This window comes from Xenopus laevis, chromosome 9_10S (assembly GCF_017654675.1).
Source record: "Xenopus laevis strain J_2021 chromosome 9_10S, Xenopus_laevis_v10.1, whole genome shotgun sequence".
Taxonomy (NCBI): Eukaryota; Metazoa; Chordata; class Amphibia; order Anura; family Pipidae; genus Xenopus; species Xenopus laevis.
Genome location: NC_054388.1, coordinates 36,622,315 through 36,643,171, shown reverse-complemented (window position 1 = coordinate 36,643,171; position 20,857 = coordinate 36,622,315). Strand labels below are relative to the sequence as shown.

At 41.9% G+C, this 20,857-nt stretch overlaps 1 protein-coding gene across 1 annotated transcript in view; it reads right to left on the bottom strand.

Annotated features, from left to right (window-relative positions):
- LOC108702767 (rho GTPase-activating protein 39) overlaps nt 1–20,857 on the bottom strand; it is a 70,724-nt gene that overhangs the window by 26,381 nt on the left and 23,486 nt on the right. Inside the window, exon 2 of the mRNA XM_018238427.2 lies at nt 13,646–14,077. Coding sequence (XP_018093916.1) covers nt 13,646–14,077 — 432 coding nt within the window. The remainder of the gene's footprint in view (nt 1–13,645; nt 14,078–20,857) is intronic.

The following is a 20,857-nucleotide window of genomic DNA, read 5'->3' as shown; positions in this document are numbered from 1 at the left end:
AAGCATTCCCACTATAAGTAGGGTTTTACCAGCCTGGCCAGTAAAAATGAGTTGATCCCAATGTTATTAATAGAGAAAAAAGATAAATATATAGGAAGGACAGTATTCTTTTCCAGAAAAGGTGCCAACCCCAACTATAAGGGTTCAAGCACACGGGCAGATTCGGGGAGATTTAGTTGCCTGGCAACTAATCGCCTTTGTTGCGGGGCGACAATCTCCCCAAACTGCCTTCCCCCTACCTGCTATAATGAGAAAACGCCAGCGCCAATGCACTCGGGCACTTCGATTCTGAAGTCGGAAATCGAAGTGACGCGATTGCATTGGCGCTTGTGTTTTGTCATTATAGCAGGTAGGGGGAAGGCAGTTCGGGGAGATTGTCGCCCCGCAGAAGAGGCGATTAGTCGTCAGGCGACTATATCTCCTAAAATCTGCCCGTTTGCTTAAACCCTAAGGCTGTAAGATACAACAAAAAGCTAGGAAGAGACCATTCGTTTAGAATACAATTATACGGTTCATTTCAAATGACGTACAAGGTAACTTCTCACAACCACTACTTTAACACAATAAAAAAAGATGCCATTCAAAAGCAACTTTCTAATATACATTAATCAAAGTTGTTTGTGACTGTAAATACTAAATTGTAAACTGTGACTGTAAATTGAAAACTGTCTGTCCGCCGTTCCGTTCTCTTGAACCAATGTGGCAAAAGTCAGTTCTCCAGGTCTGTTAATCACTGGGCTTCAGTTACACTGTTTCAGGAGTTAGAACCAGCAGTGAACACCCAGACAAATACTGATTTCACTTGCATTTACATTTGCAAACATCTTTTTGTCCACTACCACTTGCATATATTAAATGCATGTAGATTGGAAGGTTTATCATATCAATTACTTTCAGAATGCAAATACAATCCACATATATAAAACACACTGGCTATGCAGACATCTTTTTAAAGCATCCGAAGCACATGAATAATTAAGATTGACATATCAGGCATTGCATTCCGTTACATGTAAATAGGTCGTCTTGCTAATGTTACACAAACAACTCTGTCAATTCTATTGTGCCCAGTGGAGAATACATAGCCATGCCTTGGGCCAGAGTAGAGATAGAAAGAAATATAATTTATTCTATAAATGCGACAGAGTGTTTCAATGTAAAGTAAACATTACATATAAATGCAGAGGGGCATTTCCGTGAGTTACACTCAGTGCCGGGCTATGCCGGCTGGGTGCCCCAGGCAACCCGGCCGGCCATGTCGTGCCCCACGCGGCTGTGCGCAAATAAGCAGCTACCTCTAAAATTGTCTTCTGCCTACCCCAAGTCTGCACCCCTCAGTCTTACTCCCCTTCCCTCTGTCACCCACCCACCCCTCCCTCCTCTCACCCTCCTCTCAGTCGCTGTCACCTCCCTCCCCTCCGTCACTCTCTCCTCCCTCCCCTCCATCGCTCACCCCGCCCTCCCCTTGTAACTCTACCTTCCCTCCTCTCCTTCGCTCACCCCTACCTCCCCTCCATCGCGGTCTCCTCCCTCCCCTCCCTCGCTCACCCCTCAGTCTCCTCTCTCTGTCGCGCTGGTCGGGTGTGCACGCATGTGCACAAGTGTGGGAGGGGAAGGGTGGCCTAGGCGCCTCTTCTGCCTACCCCTAGTTCCGGCCCTGGTTATCCTTGGGTAGTTATGTGCACTCTGCAGGCCTCCTGTGCCCTCTCACATTCCTTTTTCCTCCCTAAAACACTTTTTCCTACCTCCTACTCCTCAGGAAAGCACTTCCTGCCATTGTCAGACTTTAATTACAAGTTTTATTATAGTTCGCTTTCAGGAAACAAAGCCTTAGCCGAGAAAATGTGGATCCTATTTATACAAAGGAAAACAAACTCTCTTCGCACGTATGAGGATAACAATATCTTCAGATGCCAGAAGCATCATCTGTCCCCTGGTAATGTAGGAGTTGCTTGGCATTCTGCAAGGTGCCTTTGTACCCAAATGTTTTAATTCACATGCTACAAGTCAACTGCTACCTCTTCTGCCAGTGCACCGTGTTTCCACCACTAATGAAAGTTTTACGTTATTCTAGTAATCATAGAAATGGCAAAGAAACATACCATTATTATATAATAAAAAAATACATACTAGGGACAGTATATAGAGAAGACTGCAGTTACACAGATCATAAAATTCCATTGAGACTAATCTGGTTACATTTTAAAGAAACTACAAAACATTTCTTATACAGGTATGGGACCTATTATCCAGAATGCTTGTGACCTGGGGTTTTCTGGATAAGGGATCTTTTGGATCTTCATACCTCAAATCAACTAGAAAATCATATAAACATTAAATAAACCCAATAGGCTGGTTTTGCTTCCAATTAATTCCAAGGATTAATTATATCTCAGTTTGGATCAAGTACAAGGTACTGTTTTAATATTACAGGGAAAAAGGAAATCATTTTTAAAAATTTCTATTATCTGGAGAAAATGCAGTCTATGGGAGATGGCCTTTCTGTAATTCAGAGCTATTCGGATGACGGGTTTCCGAATAATGGATCCCATACCTGTGAAATGCAAGTTTTAATGGATCTTGAGACATCACTGTATCCATTTTAATCAAAAATTACATTAGAAACATTTTTTTTATTTTGCACAGTTTTTTTTTGTTTTACCCAGTTTTTATTTTTACACTGAACAATTCCCTAAAAAGGAGTTTTGAGAGGATTATGCAGCTGGGGGTTTATTGAAACGCAAGGGAAATTCCTAGTTATGACCTAAGGTTGCCATTATAATGAGAAGCTTTTTTCTAATTTACCCTTAACCTTGGTTTTGTTAACAACAAAGGTTATATTTGGCAATTGTCCTTTAGAATTGATTCCCAGACCTCACACTAGCCATTCCACTGGGGCATCTAAATTATTCTTAGTCATTGGAATCAGTCTTTCCATCCAAATGGATTCTTGTGTTCCGTAGAAGCAGTTGTCCGTTGGAGGTGTGAACGATTGTTCCCAGGACAGTGGGATTAATGTACTGGCAGCCTCTGTCATTTATATTAAAGAGATCCTCTTCATTCAATTTGTGGAAAGGGTTTTTTTTTATGGCAGAGTGGCACCAGGAAGACAATGTTTCTAAACACTTTGGTTTCTAAACACGACAGATTTATCAAGGGTCGAATGTTGAAGTACAAAAAACTTCGAAATTCGACCATCGAGTTAAATAACTTCGAATTCGAATATCTAATCGAAACAAATTTGGTAATCCTGCAGTCAAATAAAAATCGCTTGATCGAATTTGGCGAAATATTGAAGTCGAAGTTTTTTTAAAGAGACAGTACTTCGATTATGGTCGAATATTCAAACGATTTTTACTTCGAATCGAAGTCGAAGTAAATTCGAAGTCGTAGTATCCTATTCAATGGTCGAAGTATCCAGAAAATTACTTTGAATTTTGATTTTTTTTTACTTCGAAAATTCCCTCGAATTCACTTCGACCCTTAGTAAATCTGCCCCTTGCTGCTCTCATAAGGGCAAATTTACTAAAGGGCGAAGTGACTAACGCTGACGAACATTCGCCAGCGTGATGTCATTTAGGAACTTCGCCGATTTACTAACACTTACTGGCGTAACTTCGCTAGCGAAGGAGATAGATTCTAGCGGTACTTCGCTCCCTAACGCCTGGCGAATTTTAGCTCTGGTGAATGCACGTAACTAGAATGGTCATAACTACACAAATTCACGAAGATGCGGATTTAACTGAATGTTACCTCTTGCGCCAGACTTGCGTTCGCCAGCTCATACCAGGCGAAGTGCAATAGAGTAGACAGGACTTCCCAAAAAATGCTGGTGAGTTTTCCTTTTTTCAGGGTGATAGGCTGCAAAAGAGCGTACATTTTTTTAGGGTACCCGGCTTCCCCCCTACATTTCCTAACATATGACACCTAAACTATACAGTGGGCACATGTATAGGGCAATAGAACAACTCTATTTTATTTTATGAAGCTTTCCCAGGCTTGTGTAGTGTAATGTATTGGCTGCTACACATACCTCCATTCAACTTTAACTTCCTGTCGTATGCAAATTAGCCAAGCTATCGCAACTTCGTTTCGCTTGGCGTAGTAACGCTAGCAAAACTTCGCCAGCGTTCGTGCCCTGGACCCAACTTTGCATGTTAGTGAATTAGCATTGTCTGAGCAAATTTCCGCATGTCGAACTGTTGCGATACCTGCAAAGCCGTCGCTGGCGAATTTTCAGCACTTCGTAAATTTGCCCAATAGAATAGGTGTGACAACAAGCCCTAAAGTTAGAGGATATCCAACCTGTGACCCTGCAGCTGGGAAGAGTATCTAGTTGTTAAACTACAACTCCCAGCAGCTGTCTTTCATTAATAAGTTCATATTCAGAGATAAATGAAATTCAGGTGGATTTTCCTATTTATTCCTACTCCAGACACAACCACAGTGCACTGTACACACGCACCACAACGTGTAATATCTTTTGACGTGCCTTCATTGTGTAAACAGGAAGAGGAGACCAGCTTTCCAGCTTATAAATATCAGCGCATGATAACTTCCTGAGTGGGACCTGAAACTGCAAATGTGCATCAGCTCTTGCCCAGGCACAGCAGACCAGACTGGGCAAAACAAGTGCATTTGGCACAATTTCAGATTTTTAAAGCAGTGCCCAATATCCTGACCCTGTAAAATGATTGCTAATCCAGAGTTTAGAGAATAAAGGTGTATGTACATGACCCAATACTGGCACCTACACTCCTGTATAACCATCAGCTCACCTCACGGCCTATTGATAGGATAACGGCAAGGAGCTCCATCAATGAGTGTGTGGTCAATTGTAGAACTATAGGACTGTTAATAATTAACTATGCCTATGGGGAGCTTTACCCACACACATTAAACTCAAGGTTTAGGTTTAGTGCACGTACCACACCTTGATCATTCAGTGAACCCAGGAGCCTGCAGCTAGAGTGACTAACCCTCTGATAAATTAAAGGAACAGTAACAACAAAATATAAAAATGTTTTAAAGGAATGACCATATAATGTAGTGTTGCCCTGCACTGGTAAAACTGGGTTGTTTGCTTTAGAAGGACAACTATAGTTTCTATAAACAAGCTTCAGTGCAGCCATTCAAGCTGGAAAAAAAGGAGAAAAGGCACAGGATACCTAGCAGATAACAGATAAGTTCTGTAGTATACAATGGGATTCTTTAGAACTTATCTGCTATCTGCTAAGTATGATGGGCTTGAATGGCTGCCCCCCATGGCTACATATCAGCTTGTTTATAAAAACTATAGTTGTGTTTGTAAAGCAAACACACCAGTTTTACCAGCGCAGGGCAACACTACATTATATTGAAACACTTTAATTTTCTGGTGTTACTGTTCCTTTAAGTACCTGCTTTTAGGGAATTGTCAAGTACAGGAAACTGCTGATGCACAAGGGAATTGTGTTATAAAGGGTCTTGCCTTGAGGCAGTTACCTTGCTTTTAATCAGCCCGTAAACATTAAACACATTTGGGGCATAATAAAAGGGCTAACGTTTACTCACCTCTAGTAACCCATAGCAACCAATCAGATATTTGTTATCAAACAGCTGGCCAGTAAATGCTACCTTTTGATTGGTTGCCATGCGTTACTAGACAAGTAGCAAACGCAGGACTATTTATTACATTGTCTCCACTTGTATTGAAGTGCTTTATGCAGCATAGTGTCATTGTCCCTTTCAGATCCTAACTATAGCTGAATTACTGTATATTTATACAAGATGTTCTTGAATAATGAGGGTGAATGCTTCAACTGGTTCTGTATTAAATAACTAGCAAGATAAAGAGAAATCAATTGCAATGACATGCACAAGAAGGGCCTATTCTATTACAACAAATGCAAATGCCAGTTCTTCTCCACAGCCCCACGCAAAAGAACTGACAGCTGCTGGCATTTGATTCATATTTCTTTTTTGCATTATTTATCACACCCTTCCCTATATACTCCACTGTCAGGACACATTCCAGCTTCTATTTCTGTACCAGTGGCTCCTGGTAAACACCTGCTTATATAAATGCTTTCCCTCCTAGGTCCAGAGTGACCATTTTGTGGTCACACCCCCTAATTACCATTCCATTTTACAAAATGTGGCAGGTTATGAAAGTTTGAACACGTTTCTGTGGTTTTTATGTTATTGCAGTTTTGCTAATTAAGGTGAATTGCCCTTTAAACTGAGAGTCTACGTTCTCTCAAGAGACCTGTTATCTTATATTGTTACAAAAGTATCTAAGTATCTATTCTGGGCTCTCTGCCAAAAGCCAATTAAGTTAGAAACTTTGTATCTTTTTCTGGCTGTTCAGTGCAGAGATCAAAGAGAAAGGGGCAAATTCACTAACCTTCGGAGTTGCGCTAGCGCAGGCTTCGCCCCACTTCGCCAGGCGATGTTCCTCCAGGGTGCCGCTAATTCACTAAAATCCGAAGTTCCGCTCAGGGAGGCGAACGGTAGCGAAGTTGCGCCAGCGTTAATTCGTCAAGCAAAGCGAAGTTACGCTAGTGATGCCTAATTTGCATATGGCGCCAAGTTAAAGTACAATGGATTTTGTGTAGCAGCAAATAAATTACACTACACAAGCCTGGGAAAGCTTCATAAAATAAAATAAAGTTGTTATTTTGTCCTATACATGTGCCCACTGTATAGTTTAGGTGCCATATGTTAGGAAATGTAGGGGGGAAGGAGGGTGCCCCAGAAAAAAATTACGATCTTTTTCAGCCTATTACCCTTAAAAAAGGAGAATACACCAGCGTTTTTTGGGACTTAGAAAAAATGTAAAAAATTTTTTTGAAGCAATCCCTATCTACTCTGTTGCACTTCGGCTGGTCTGAGGTGGTGAGGGCAAGTCTGGCGCAAGAGGTAACGTTCAACGTAAAATGCGCAAGGCAGTGAATTAGCGTAGTTATATTGTCCCTTCGCCATAGCGCAACTTCGCCTGTCGTAAGGGTACGAAGTAGCGCTAGAGTAGGTCCACTTCGCTAGCGAATTTACACCAGCGCCCGTTAAATCGGCGAAGTTACGAAATGACGTCACGCTGGCGAATTTGCACTAGCGTTTGACGCTTCAAGCTTTAGTGAATTTGCCCCAAAGTCAGGACATTTCAGTAACAAATCAGGGACCAGTGTTGGACAGGCCCAACGGGAATCGGGATACCAAGAAAACTCCCGGTGGGCCCAGGTGTCAGTGGGTCCTCATGCTGCTTGGCCTATTTCATGGCCATTCCCTATTTCTATGAGAACAAAGAGGCTAAATAGATGGAATAATAGATTATAGTGTGTAAAAAAAAAAAAAAGAGACTAGAGAATAGAGGTTGAGTGAGGAGAGGAAGAATAATAATACTGAGGGTGGGCCCCTGGTCTAAGGTTTTTGGGTGGGCCCCCAGTGTCCCAGTCGGACACAACCAGGGACTGTGGGTTGAGCTGTCAAAATCAGGACTGTCCCGCGGAAAACGGGACAGTTGGGAGGTATGGTTTAAGGGCTCAGTTCCTCCTAAGCCCAAAGTGTAGTAATGACAGTGACATGTTCATAGGGTTCTGAGGTTACATTGAAGCGTGTAAATCCCTCTACGTTTCTATATGAGTATGCCAATTATAACAAAGCCCGTCACTGTGTTTGCTTTTATGCTTAAATATGTCTGCAAATATTGTCTGTCTGAGCCATTAGTGTGTTATGCATTTAACATATGCCCCAAAGATGAAACAACATGTGACACTACATAATAGCCAAGACAATTGGTTTGGGCTTCTCGAAGGTGAAGCCAAAATAACCATTTCATGGATTCTCTGAGGAATAAGAAATTTAATTTTGGGCCTTTTACTCCAACTTGCAGCTTGTTGGATCATTAATGTTGGGGTCCCATTCCTTTAGGACATCACTGGGCAGGTCCAGCTAACAGATTTGTTTTGGACTCGTGATGGTATTGGGAAAGTATCTAGAACAGTTTCCTCTGTGTCTGTATATCAGACAATGCTGCAGCTGTCTGTCTTTGCGCGGCCATCTCAAGCAACTAATGAAAGAATGTATTGTACCCTGAGATGGAGATATGCCCCCTCTTATCTGCTGACTGAACAGATTCCAGAAGCAGCTGCTCTGCTCAACAAACTTACCCTGCCAGCAGAGCCCTCCTTTGCACAACCAGAGAACCAGTGCAGCCCGGACTGGCAATCTGTGGGTTCTGGCAAATGCCAGAGGGGCTGCATAGAAAGTCAGTATTTAGTGGGCTGGGTTTTTAAAAATTGCGTTTACTAATCTCTCTGTGTGTCATTGCCCTAAGTGTCAGAAAGTGGGGTGAACAATACTGCCCCCCTTACCCACTAATATTTATCTCTTTAGCATCGGAGTAGGTTGTAGGGGACAAATTTCCATTTAGAAAAAAAAAATATTTAACTCTTAAAGGAGAAGGAATACCATTTTCTACTTGGGGGTGCCAAAAGTTAGGCACCCCCAAGTGCTACTTTTACTTACCTGACACCCTGGTTTTCTGCTCATAGAAGCACCAGCCTGGGGTTTTTCTAGTGAACACTACGGATCAATCCTCTTCCTGATTCTTCGGGTCTTCTCACAACTGCGCATGCGAAGTAGAGCGAAAAGACGATTTTAATGAAAAAGACACCTATTTCGCTGTACTGTGCATGCGTCTGCCCCAGGAAGAAGCAGGAAGACTCAGTGGTGCTCACTGGAAGAACCCCGGCCCGGTGCGGTTTTTCTTCTATGAGCAGAAAACCAGGGTGTCAGGTAAGTAAAAGTAATCACTTGGGGGTGCCTAACTTTTGGCACCCCCAAGTATAAAATGGTATTCCTTCTCCTTTAAGAGTCAAATTTGTTTTTTAAAATGGAAATTTGTCTCTTCTAGTGCAGAAAAGGTGTGGCCCTGACTCACTCAATAGTGAGTGAGTCAATAGTTTTGCTATAGGTAGGCCTTCTGTCAGGGATAGCTGGAAATGTTCATGGGTAGCAAATGACCTGAAATACCTTTGCACACAGAAGAATGAAAATCAGCACCAATAAAGCACATTCATAAGGTAATCATGCAGAGTAACTTTGGGAGGAGACGTTGTGCAATTATCCGATTAATGTGTTTTACCAGCAGAGATTATCAATGTTTTCAAAAGGTTATATTCAGATATTTTGTTACCCGCTTGTAGCACAGATTTCCCATGGGTGACAAATCACATTGTGCACCACGAGCCTACAAGAAACAGCAAATAAACTGTAAATTGACTTTTAGTAAAAATATATTTCATTAACTATAAACATGGAGGCATGAAAAAAAATATTTACACACATTATACATGCAGGGAAGGTTGCCAGTGCTGTGCAGTGGGTGCAATGCAAGAATGAAGTCTGACAAATGGCTGAAGTCTGACAAATGGCTTACTCGAACCACCCACTAGTTAGAAGACCTTAAAGGGGTTGTTTCCCTTTAAATTAACTTTCAGTAGAGAGTAGTGATGTGCGGGACAGGTTTTTCTCTATGAGGGGGCTGCTGCAGTCGGTTTAGGAACAATTACGGTTTCAAGTAACAATTACTTACAAAAGCAGACCTATTGGCAAAAAATTATCAGCATGACCCATAGATAACTTTTAATGCACATTAATATTTTGAAGAGTAGTTTTGTAATGCCAGTATCATTTTAAAGGCTATGGCACACGACATTCTAACAGTACTCTGTAGCAGTCAGTCTCCTGGCCCCACTTCTCAAATGGAAACGCTCGGTGTATGGCAAGCACGGCCGTTAAATGAAGGCACCAACCTCCCTCATGATAACAGTTGGCAGTAAAGCAGATAACAGATGTGTCCTGCGGTTTGCACACGGCAACAGAGGATTATTGGGATTATTAGGATTATTATGCTCAGAATATTTATGATCATCCAGACTTCTGTCAACATTTGTATACTATTATATATAAAAGTGGCCATACACGGGCAGGTCCTTTAGACCAATTCTGCATCTTATCTGTCCATGTGTGGGGGCTTCCAACGGTTTCCCCGATCTATATCAAGACAAAAATCAGCCAGATATAAATCGGGCCGGTTTGATTTTTCATTTGATAGAGGACCACATCGGCTAGTTGATGTGGTCCTACAACCTGCCCATTTGCTTCATTGTAATCCGATCGTTTGGCCCTAGGGCCAAACATTCAGATTAACCCGATATCACCCTTCCATAAGTGGTACATCAGGTTAAGGTTCGCTCGTTTGGCAACGTCACCAAACAAGAGGATCTAATAGTGTATGGCCACTTTAACTGTGTTCATTGTATAAAGCTTAACTCTGTGATATCATGTATATCTGAGACACTTTAAAATAGTGTAGGTTATAGAGAGCATCCTATTGCTTACCCCCTTCGGCAGAGAACTGGAACTGGAACATATGGCAATTCCAAGCAACTCCCATGTGTGATATCACCTCCTCTGCCAACATATGGCTTGCTCGCAGAGATGGAACACAGCAAATATTAGCTGTACTGGTTATAACATACCAATAATCACACCCAGCCATACATTCATATACAAAAGGGGGGATTTTGCAAAAGGAAATTGCTAATTAACAAAAAGAACCAGCCCTATTCATTCTGTAGTATTTGCTTTACACCTTGCTTTGTTTGGCAGCACTAAAGATCCTACATTATCTGAAAAATCAGGGAACACTTCTACAAAACGCAATTAGCAGGGTAGTACCGGCTCCAGTTCATTTTAATGCAATCAATTCACAGTTTCTTAATCCAGAAGAGTTCTGGGGATAATCTGACCACCAGAATTAAACAGAAAAAAAAAAATATGGCCATCAGTCAGAACATGTTTTTGTTAGATACAAATACGAATTAAAGAGGTTCATCACCTTCCAAATATTTTTTCAGTTCAGTTGTTTTAAAATTGTTCAGCAGAAATGAAAAAAAAATCAATTGCTTTTCATTTTTAGTTTATATTTCAGAATTGAAGTTTAAAGTTGAATGGTCCAGTCTCTGTTGTGACTGACAGCTCAGTGATCCAGGAGCATTCTGAACTGTTACAATTTGCTACATTTAGTCAATACAGTTAGTTGATACATATCTCAGCAGCATCTGTGGAATATTAGCAACTATTGTATCAATTCTGCCTTTAATAAAGCTCAGGGATTCTGTTCAGCAGGGACACAGATAACAAATGTATCAAATATTGTATCAGTTTATAATAGTTACAGAGTCGGTGACCCCCTACCTCCCAGAGCTGCTTTAGAAACATATACAGTAAGGGCAGTGGCAGACGGGGAGCTTTGTTGCGGGTGACAAACCTCCCAAAAATTTTCTTAGTAACTTAGCAATATGTTGGTCATGGCACCAGCTATTGCAATTATTTCAAAAGGAGAGGTATTTTCGGGAGATTTGTTGCCCGCAGTCTCTGTCGTGGAAAATCTCCCGGTTAGAAGGTGAAAAGGAAACTTTAAACTGCTTCAAAAAGAAAATACAAAGTCAATGAAAAAAGTCTTTATTTTTGGTAAACTATCTGGAAATAAGTGAACTAAAAAAAAGTGTTGGAAGGTCAGGGTCGGACTGGGGGCCCTGGGGCCCACCTGGGCTACAGTTTCAGGGCCCCCCTCTGGACCGGACCACCACAACTTGCAAGTGCGCTTATGCGTAAGTCGGAGGCGCACCGGGTTTTTTCCCGGTGTCCTGTCGGCCCAGTCTGACCTTGTGGAAGGTGAACAACCCAATTTAATAAATACACGTTTAAGATACAAAATTCAGTAGAACATGCTTTCCTTGGGAGGACAGTCATGTGCTGCCTGAAATTCCTACCCCTAACCATTAGAGTGAAGACACACAGAGCTACTAGTAGCAGCTATTTGTTACAGCTACAAAGTAATTCTCAGTATTGTCTATGGCTGGGTATTTTTTGGCATTTTCTAGCCACAAGTAGCTGCTACTAGTAGCTTTGTGAGTCTTCAACCTTAGGGCAGTGGTACACGGGCAGATTCGGGGAGATTTAGTCGGCTTGCAACAAATCTCCTCTTCTGCGGGGTGACAATCTCCCCGAACTGCCATCCGCCTGCTAAAATGAAAAATCGCCTGCGCCAATGCACTCGCAGCACTTTGATTTCTGAAGTCGCCCGAGCTTTCCTCGTGAGGCAACTTCAGGCGACTTCGGAAATCAAAGTGCCGCAAGTGCCATTACGCTGGTGTTTTCTCATTATAGCATGGGAAGGCAGTTTGGGGAGATTGTCGCCCCGCAGAAGAGGCGATTATTCGCCAGGCGCCGAAATCTCCCTGAATCTGCCCGTGTGCCCCTGCCCTTAATTTGACAGCAGCAACTTGGTGAGTCAGACCTGCAAGTTTAAATTTAGGGAAAACATGTTAAATCTAGGATATCTGGCCTTTTTGTTGTATATATAAATATATAATTTCCAGTCAAATGCAGTGCTGAAAAAATGATCAAGCTGTTATCTGGGAAGTGATCACAGGCCAGAAGTTTCAGCACAGCTCTGACTTGGGGTCGGGAATGAAGTTGAGATGACCTAGACATCTGTTAGCCATAAAGAGTCATTAACACAACCCATTTGCTAGTTTGCTCTCAACAAATTTGCTTTAAAAAGACCAAATTTGCCAAGCCTGGAAGGATGGTTTTGTGACCACTGAGTCATTTGCCAAGCCTGGAAGGATGAGTTGGTTTTTGTGAACACTGAGTCATCTTTTAACTTAAGGTGTGTCCTTATAAAAAAAAACACCACTTATTCAGCAATTTAGTAGAAGTTCGGTGAAAAATGTGTTTAACAAAAAAAGATCAGCTGTAATTTTGCATGATTTTCATGCAGCCAACGGTCTAGTGGAGCTATTATCGGCCTATAAGAGCCATTTTTAGTATTTGTATTGGGAGGTATATTTTGTAGTGCTCATATACAGCTGCTTCCTTTTTGGAGATACATAGGCATCCGTAGCTCATTAATATCTAGCTAGTTATCATTCAGATATTTTATAACAGGTTTAAAAAAAATAACGTCTGTAATAGACCCCAATAGCCTCTCCTGGTGGGATTCCACAGGCCTAAATATGATCTGGTTGCTGGTGGCAAAGTTTGACTATGATCTGCCAGGTCCAAAGCAAATGAATATTTTCATAAAAGCTCAATTTAAAGCAGTGATCCCCAACCAGTAGCTTGTGAGTAACATGTTGCTCCCCAACCCCTTGGATATTGCTCCCAGTGGCCTCAAAGCAGGGGCTTATTTTTAAATTCCAGGCTTGGAAGAAAGTTTTAATTGCATAAAAACTAAGTATTCTGCCAAGTAGAGTCTCCTGTATGCTGCCAGTCCACATGGGGCTACCAAATGGCCAATCGCTGCCTATAGTTGCACTGCAAGGGACTTTTTTATGTTTGTGTTGCTCCCCAACTGTATAACATATGAATGTGGCTCACAGGTAAAAAAAAAAAGTTGGGGATCTGTGGTTTAAAGAGTGGAAGCAGCATGGCACTAAGTTAGGGGAAAAATAATATAACTTTGGGGGGAAAAGGTGCAATAGTATATTTCCCTTTTATTTTTACATCTACAAACATTAGCCTTTGCAGTCTTTAGTGAAGCTAAGATGGTAAAGAACTGAACAGAATTCATATATTTAGAAAAATAGCTCACCTCCCAGAATCCTTTCTGCTGTCCACACTGCCCCCTTTTCTTTTCTCACTCTCCCTCTCAAGTGAGGAATCCTGAAGCAATATAATTTCGGAGGAGGTGTGCCCACCCTCACTGCTAGTGCTGCCACGATGACTAGCCCATTCCTGTCTAGATAAACTTATGATGCCGGGCTGAGAGGCACTTTTCACAGCCTGTAGTTTGGCCAGGGGCACAATGTCACACTGTAGAGGCCGATGCCACACTGTCTGATGGTTCTGTGCATTGTAGTAGTAGAAGCGACCGCTCTGCTGGTCAAACAACTCCCACCACTGGTTCTTGTCAGACTGGCGAACGGGGACGTCAGTTGGGGGCTCCCAGCCGCATTCTCCAGTCGTGAGGTTCACATACATTCGTTCATGGGAGCGAGGCTCAAGGATTTCCACCCAGTCTGAGCTGTAAAGGAAGATAACATTATTTATGTCAAATTAAAGGAAAGTGTCACTTTAGCAGGCTCAATTAGAGCTTTCTACACTAGCTTTTAATCTTCAAATCAGAGCCAGAAATAGGGGTAAGCAGAAGAGGCATTGTTTGAGGGAGTAAATGAAAAATCCAAATGGGAAGAGACCCACTATAAGTGAAGCAGTAGCCCAAGTAATATTTAAAATTAAAAAAATTTATTGGGGCATGCATTAGCCTAAAGCGTTTCGTGCCAAAATGGGCACTTACTCATAGGCTGTCGGCCTCCCCTCCATACAGTCTTGTAAAGGGGATCTTGACCAATAAAAATTTACAAACATCACACAGAGCCTTGTCCAATAATGGAGAAGCTTGTATGAGCCAATAAAAATGTGTTACACAAATGACATCACACAAATCATGTCTAATCAGAAAAAGGCATATTTACAAAGAGCTTGGACCAATAGGAAAAGTGGGTGGGTTGGTCCAAGCTCTGTGTAAAAGTGCCTTTTTCTGATTGGACATGATTTGTGTGATGTAATTTATATAACATTTTTTTTTTTTTTGGTCTTATAACCATGTAACAAGCTTTTCCGTTATCGGATAAAGGCTTTGTGAGGTGTGATGTATGTAAATTTTTATTGGTCAATATCCCCTTAAAATGACTGTATGGAGGGGAGACCAACAGCCTATGAGTAAGTGGCCATTTTGGCATGAAACGCGTTTCATGTGTGTCCTAATAAAGGCTAATGTGTGTCCTAATAAAGACTTTTTTAATTTTAAATATTACTTGGGCTACTGCTTCACTTATAGTGGGTCTCTTCCCATTTGGATTATTCATTTACTACCTCAAACAATGGATAACCCCTTGGACTGTGGGTTTTCTGGGATGAGACCGCTGTATATTTTTTCTTATATAAATTTCCCCTAACTTAGTGTCCTAATAAAGACTTTTTAATTTGAAATATTACTACTGCTTCACTAATAGTGGGTCTCTTCCCATTTGGATTTTTCATTTACTCTCTCAAATGATGGATAACCCCTTGGACTGGGGGTATTCTGTATATTTTTCTTGGATTTATGATTTTCCTGTTTTAAGAGTAGAACTACACACCACAGTAAAACTATATCACTATTTGTAGGCAGAAGAGACACTTGCCTAGAGCAGAAAGCAGGCATGTAACTCATAAGCAGTCTACCCCTAGACCGCCACTGAAAAAGAGCGGGTGCCGCTCTCTGACGCAAGCGCACGTACGTTTACGCGGGGGGTGAGGTCCACTTCAGGGATGATGAAAGTAGCCATAATTATGTTTCATCTAATGCAAAGATCTGCTGTACCATTTATGGGCAACAGCCCCTACACAAGCTAAACATGGCTGCTGTCTGTGGGGAGTCATACAGGAGCTCCATACAGCAGGTGGCCAGTCTATTTGAACCTAGGGTTGCCACCTTTCCAGAAAAAAATACCGGCCTTCCTATATATTTATCTTTTTTCCCTATTAATAACATTGGGATCAACCATTGTTTTTACCGGCCAGACCTAGCCAGGTTGAAACCCTATTTGTACCCCAGGCTGCCTGTGACATCAATAAGTTCTACCAGCAGAGGCACAATGTGCTTGCCCAGAGGGCCAGCTGTCTTAAGGCTGTTGAAAGCCACATGGTAAGGCTGAGAAGACAGAGGAGAAGCCCTGCCTTAGTACCCAGCAGGGGAGCGGCTCCTAAGCTCTAAAAAGGACCCCAACAGCTGCACTAATGAGGAGACCCATTAAGGGTTATGTGACTAAAATTAAATGGAATTCACATTATCAGTTCTCCCTTTTTATCCAGCTCACCACAATCTGTAACAGCAGGCCTTGATATATTAACAGTGGTGTTTAAACCCACAACAGAATTCTTATCATCTGGACTTTGAACTTACTGCATATTCTAGGTATTGCCAACCGGGGACAGCAGTCTCAACATTGTGCTCATTCACTTGGTATGGTAAATATCAGGAAATGCAAAGTTTGCTCTTGTAGCTAATCTTTAACCAGAGTTTCCCTGGTTCTCTTGGGATTAAATACCACCACGGGAAATGCAGATTCCTTGTGGTATATTTATCAAAAAGCGAAGTGAGAGATCGCCACAGTCCTCTGAAATTCCGCCACTCTCCATTCATTTCTATGGGATTTTGAAAGGCTGAACTTTCACTTTCATCCATTGATAATAATAAAATTCCCATAGAAATGAATGGAGAGTGGTGGAATTTCAGAGGACTGTGGCGATCTCTAAATTCACTTTTTGATAAATATACCCCCAAGTCTCTCTGGGTGGTGAAACATGCCCTCGTCAGGCAACTTTGGGCGACTTCGGAAAACGAATCGATCCAAATGCCATCCCGATTTACATCCTAGCCAGCGGAAGGCTTTTCAGGGAAATTAGTCGCCCGAAGATGAGGAGATTTGTTGCTGGGCGACTAATCTTCACTGAATTTTAGTATTTGTCAACACTCTAAGTAGCACAACTACAACAACACCCCAGGCCCAGCTATCCACACTCTACCAAAGTTGAATCAAACAGGGATATTCAGCCTTTAACCTCTAATTCCCAGTGGTTGTCAAGGCATGCGATTAGTTGTAGTGAAACAACATTTGGAAACAGCAAACTGCAATAATGCATAAAATGTTAAAATGCATTAAGTGTTAACTCTTCTGTTTGCTTAAAGTGTTGCAGTGATCAAAGATGATGGATTAAATTGTAACCATCACATCACTATAACAAAACTTACTTTTAATTAAAGGCTCCAACTGAAATCCAATCCTTTTTCTACTCTGTTCCCATCTATGTAGCAAAGTGTTTTTATAAGAAACATTAGCTATATGGAGCAGTATTTGCTCTTGGGGGAAAGTAATGTACTTTGGGTGTCAAATTAGCCTGTCTTCACTTTCCATTATACAAACAAGAAATTCCGTGTCTGGACTCCAATTATAAGGCTAAAGCAGAACATGTCAACGCAGAGATTGCAGAGCTAATGCAGCTTCCTTACAGTGACCCATAATTGCTCATTTACAACCGCAGCTACAGTTGGATAGTATTCATTAAAGGTGCTTGTATCAAAAGGTGCTCTTTGCACCTGCAGGTTTTGGTTACTTCAAAGGTGGCAGTAGCCCAGGAGCAAAGCACCTGCTGCCCAACCCTCTACTCAGCAACCACATTCCCCAATTTGGCAGCCTCTCCCCATCACCACCCCCTGTTTGGCAGTTCACTTTGTTCACTCTGATGGCACCTCGTCTGTTTCTTCTGCTGCTGCTTCCCATCAAAGTGCAGGGCCAGAATTAGGGCTCGTATTGACCTGAGCTTCGCTATGTTTGGTTTTAAAGAACTCAGCCGCAGGGGAGCACAGGGAGGAGCCAACTCGTCTTAAAGGGGGTGTTCACCTTTGAGTTAACCATTAGAATGACGTAGAAAGTGATATTCTGAGACAATTTTCAGTTGGTTTTCATTTTTTATTATGTGTGGTTTTTGCGTTATTTAGCTTTTTATTCAGCAGCTCTCCAGTTTACAATTTCAGCCATCTGGTTGTAGTGGTCCAAATGACCCTACTAACCATGCATTGATTTCTATAAGAGACAGGAATATGAACAGGAGAGGGACTGAATAGAAAGAGGAGGAATAAAATGTACTAATAACAATACATTTGCAGCCTTACAGAGCATTTGTTTTTAGGTGGGATCAGCGACCCCCAATTGAAAGCTGGAAAGAGTCAGAAAAAAAGGCAAGCTATTAAAAAAAACTGTAAAAACTAAATAATGAAGTTATTATGTGAAGCAAATGAACTTTGCTTAGAATTAGCCATTCTATGACATACTAAAAGTTAATTTAAAGCTGAGCCACCCCATTTAATTGGCCTATACTGACACAGGAGCGTGTACGTGCTGAAAAGAGCTGGAATAAAACATGCTGCGTTCCACCTATGGTCAGCGCTTACATAGAGGGCTGCCATTAGAAATCACGGAGCCCCATACAACAAAAATTTTTGGGCCCCCACCCCAGATCCCACCCACTCCACACCACAGCTAAAAGACCACACAGATATCATTAGTGCTTTACACCGGAACACAGGGGAATGCAGGTTTAAGTGCTTGTCGGTACGAGCCCTTAGAGGCAGAAGGGGTGCCTGACTTAGGATCCTGGCGACCCCCACCATTGCACCCTAGCTAGGTGCCTCTTCTGCCTACCCCTAGTTCCAGCCCTTCTCATGAGTTCCCACTTCTGAACTGTGTATAAAGCACTGGATTTTATTTTGGCGCCTGAAGTTATGCCATCCAGACATCGCATATTTTCATACCAATTGTGGGCAATTCGCATCAAAGCACAAAGCTCGGGATCACATTTACACTAGAATTATGGGTAAAAAAACTCATTTATTTGCAAAATGTATTCAGTGGAACATCTTCCATATCTGTCAGACACAAATCTAAAAACTAGGAGCGAATATTTTTGCCCGACACGCATGTACTAACATAACATGCCATTGATTAGTTATAGGAGCCACACGCTGGATCATTTTGCATCCATCAAAAGAACAGACCCTAAAACACATCCATACACATTAATTAAACCAGTATTGTTCTTCAGTAAAAGGAATGAGAATAAGACCAGCCCCCCACTCTAGAGCATACAAAAGCTTTTTTCATTCTGCAGAAGGGCATTATCACGCTGAACTGTAGTGGAATTGTGGAGCGCTGCTCAGAGTCCATATAGTCATCCAGAATCTATGCAGACATATACAACTCTTGGAAAACAAAGCTGCGCAAAGATGCCCGGGGACATAATGTATATTGGCAGCTAAATATAGAAAACAAAGCAGGCATTGGCTGGGATGAATGTGAATCAAAAGGCCAAGTTTTACTTGTGGGATTCACCCACCTACACCCACCACTTTTCAGCAATGTTAACAATTGTCCCTCTGTATTGACCTTTATGGTGTGTGTGACAGATTTAATAGGGGAAAGTTTGCAGAAGTTTAAAGTTGGGGTCAGATGGGAACTTTCTCGCAATATGTCAAGGCCACTGCAAAGCCTCCAAAAGCTTCAGGAGTCCGACATGGCCACAGTAAAGGTGACCATAGAAGTTACAATTCCGATCCTTTCTGGAAAATATCTTTTCAAGAAGGATTGTTCGTTTCAATACACACGTGTAGAGCTGAATTGTCGGATATACAGGTAGAAACAATAGAATTCTACATGTATCTGCTGATTCAGCACTAACAATGGCCGATGTTCGGGTTTTAGGGATGCACCGAATCCAGGATTCGGTTCGGGATTCAGCCTTTTTCAGCAGGATTCGGATTCTGCTGAATCCTTGTGCATGGCCGAACCGAATCCTAATTTACATATGCAAATTAGGTGTGGGAAAGGAAATCACATGACTTTTTGTCACAAAACAAGTAAGTATAAAAACATTTTTCCCACCCTTTCCTTTTCTGCCCCTAATTTGCATATGCAAATTAGGATTCGGATTTGGTTCGGTATTCGGTCGAATCTTCCACAAAGGATGCAGGGATTTGGCCGAATCCCAAAAAGTGGATTCGGTGCATCCCTATCGGGTTCCTTCAAAGGCAGGGGCGTAACTATAGAGGAAGCAGACCCTGCGGCTGCAAGGGGCCCAGGAGGTATAGGGCGCCCCATGAGGCTCAAATTCATATACAATTTCAATACATTTTGGTAAAACAAGACAACCTCTGGATATGTTTGGGGCCCTAAAATTTATTTGCTGTGGGGCCCAGTAACATCTAGTTACGCCACTGTTCAAAGGCACCCGGGCAACATTTTCCGGTAAGCCCGATCGGCGAGCCAAACGATATCCAAGTCTTCTTCCGATATAGGTCAGCTCATCTCCCACCATACACGCACCAAATATCGTACGAAAGTTTGTTTCGTGCAGCGTGGTGAAACTTTTTGGCTTTGCCCATTTTTGTGGCCACATCTCCTAATTACCATGTTCATTTTACAAAATTTGCCAGGTTGTAGAAAGTGTGAACACATTTCTGGGGGTTTTAGGGTTAGGTTTCATGTGTTATTACAGTTTTGCTAAGGAAGGTGAATTGCCCTTTAAACTGCAAGTCACAGTTTCCCCAAGAGACCTGCTAACCTTAAATTGTTACAATTGTTTCTTTGCTTATCTTAAATTGTTACAATTGTATCTAAGTGCACCTGCAACGTATTCTGGACTCTCTCCCAAAATCCAAGGTGGGGTATGAATGACCTTTGACTGAGATAAACAAAAATTGCTGTGGGTAACCTTAAAATGCTCAATTTTGCTTTCTCCTGGATTTTCATTTCATTGTCATTTTTGCTCAGGCCATTTGTTTAAATAAAGGGGGTATTGTCTGCACTTTCTCATCTGCACGACATGGGATTAGTGATGGGCGAATTTGCGCCGTTTCGCCTTGCCGAAGAATTTACGAATTTCCAGCGAAATTTGCAAAACGGCAAAAAATTTGCCAAACGGCGCCGGCGTCTCGTTTTTGATGCCGGCATCCATTTTTGACGGCTGTTCCCGCAATTTTATTCGCCGGCGCAAATTTGTTTCGTGTTCGCGCCTGGCGAATAAATTCGCCCATCACTACATGGGATATGTGCCATCATCACCCTACATAGTACATGTAGCAAACATTATATGTGTATAATGCAGCATTTCTGTCCTTCCTAACTATTCACATGTTTTTCATACTATTCCAATTTAAGATGGCTAGGGTGTACTTACAATTTAATTAGATTCAAATCTCCACTTG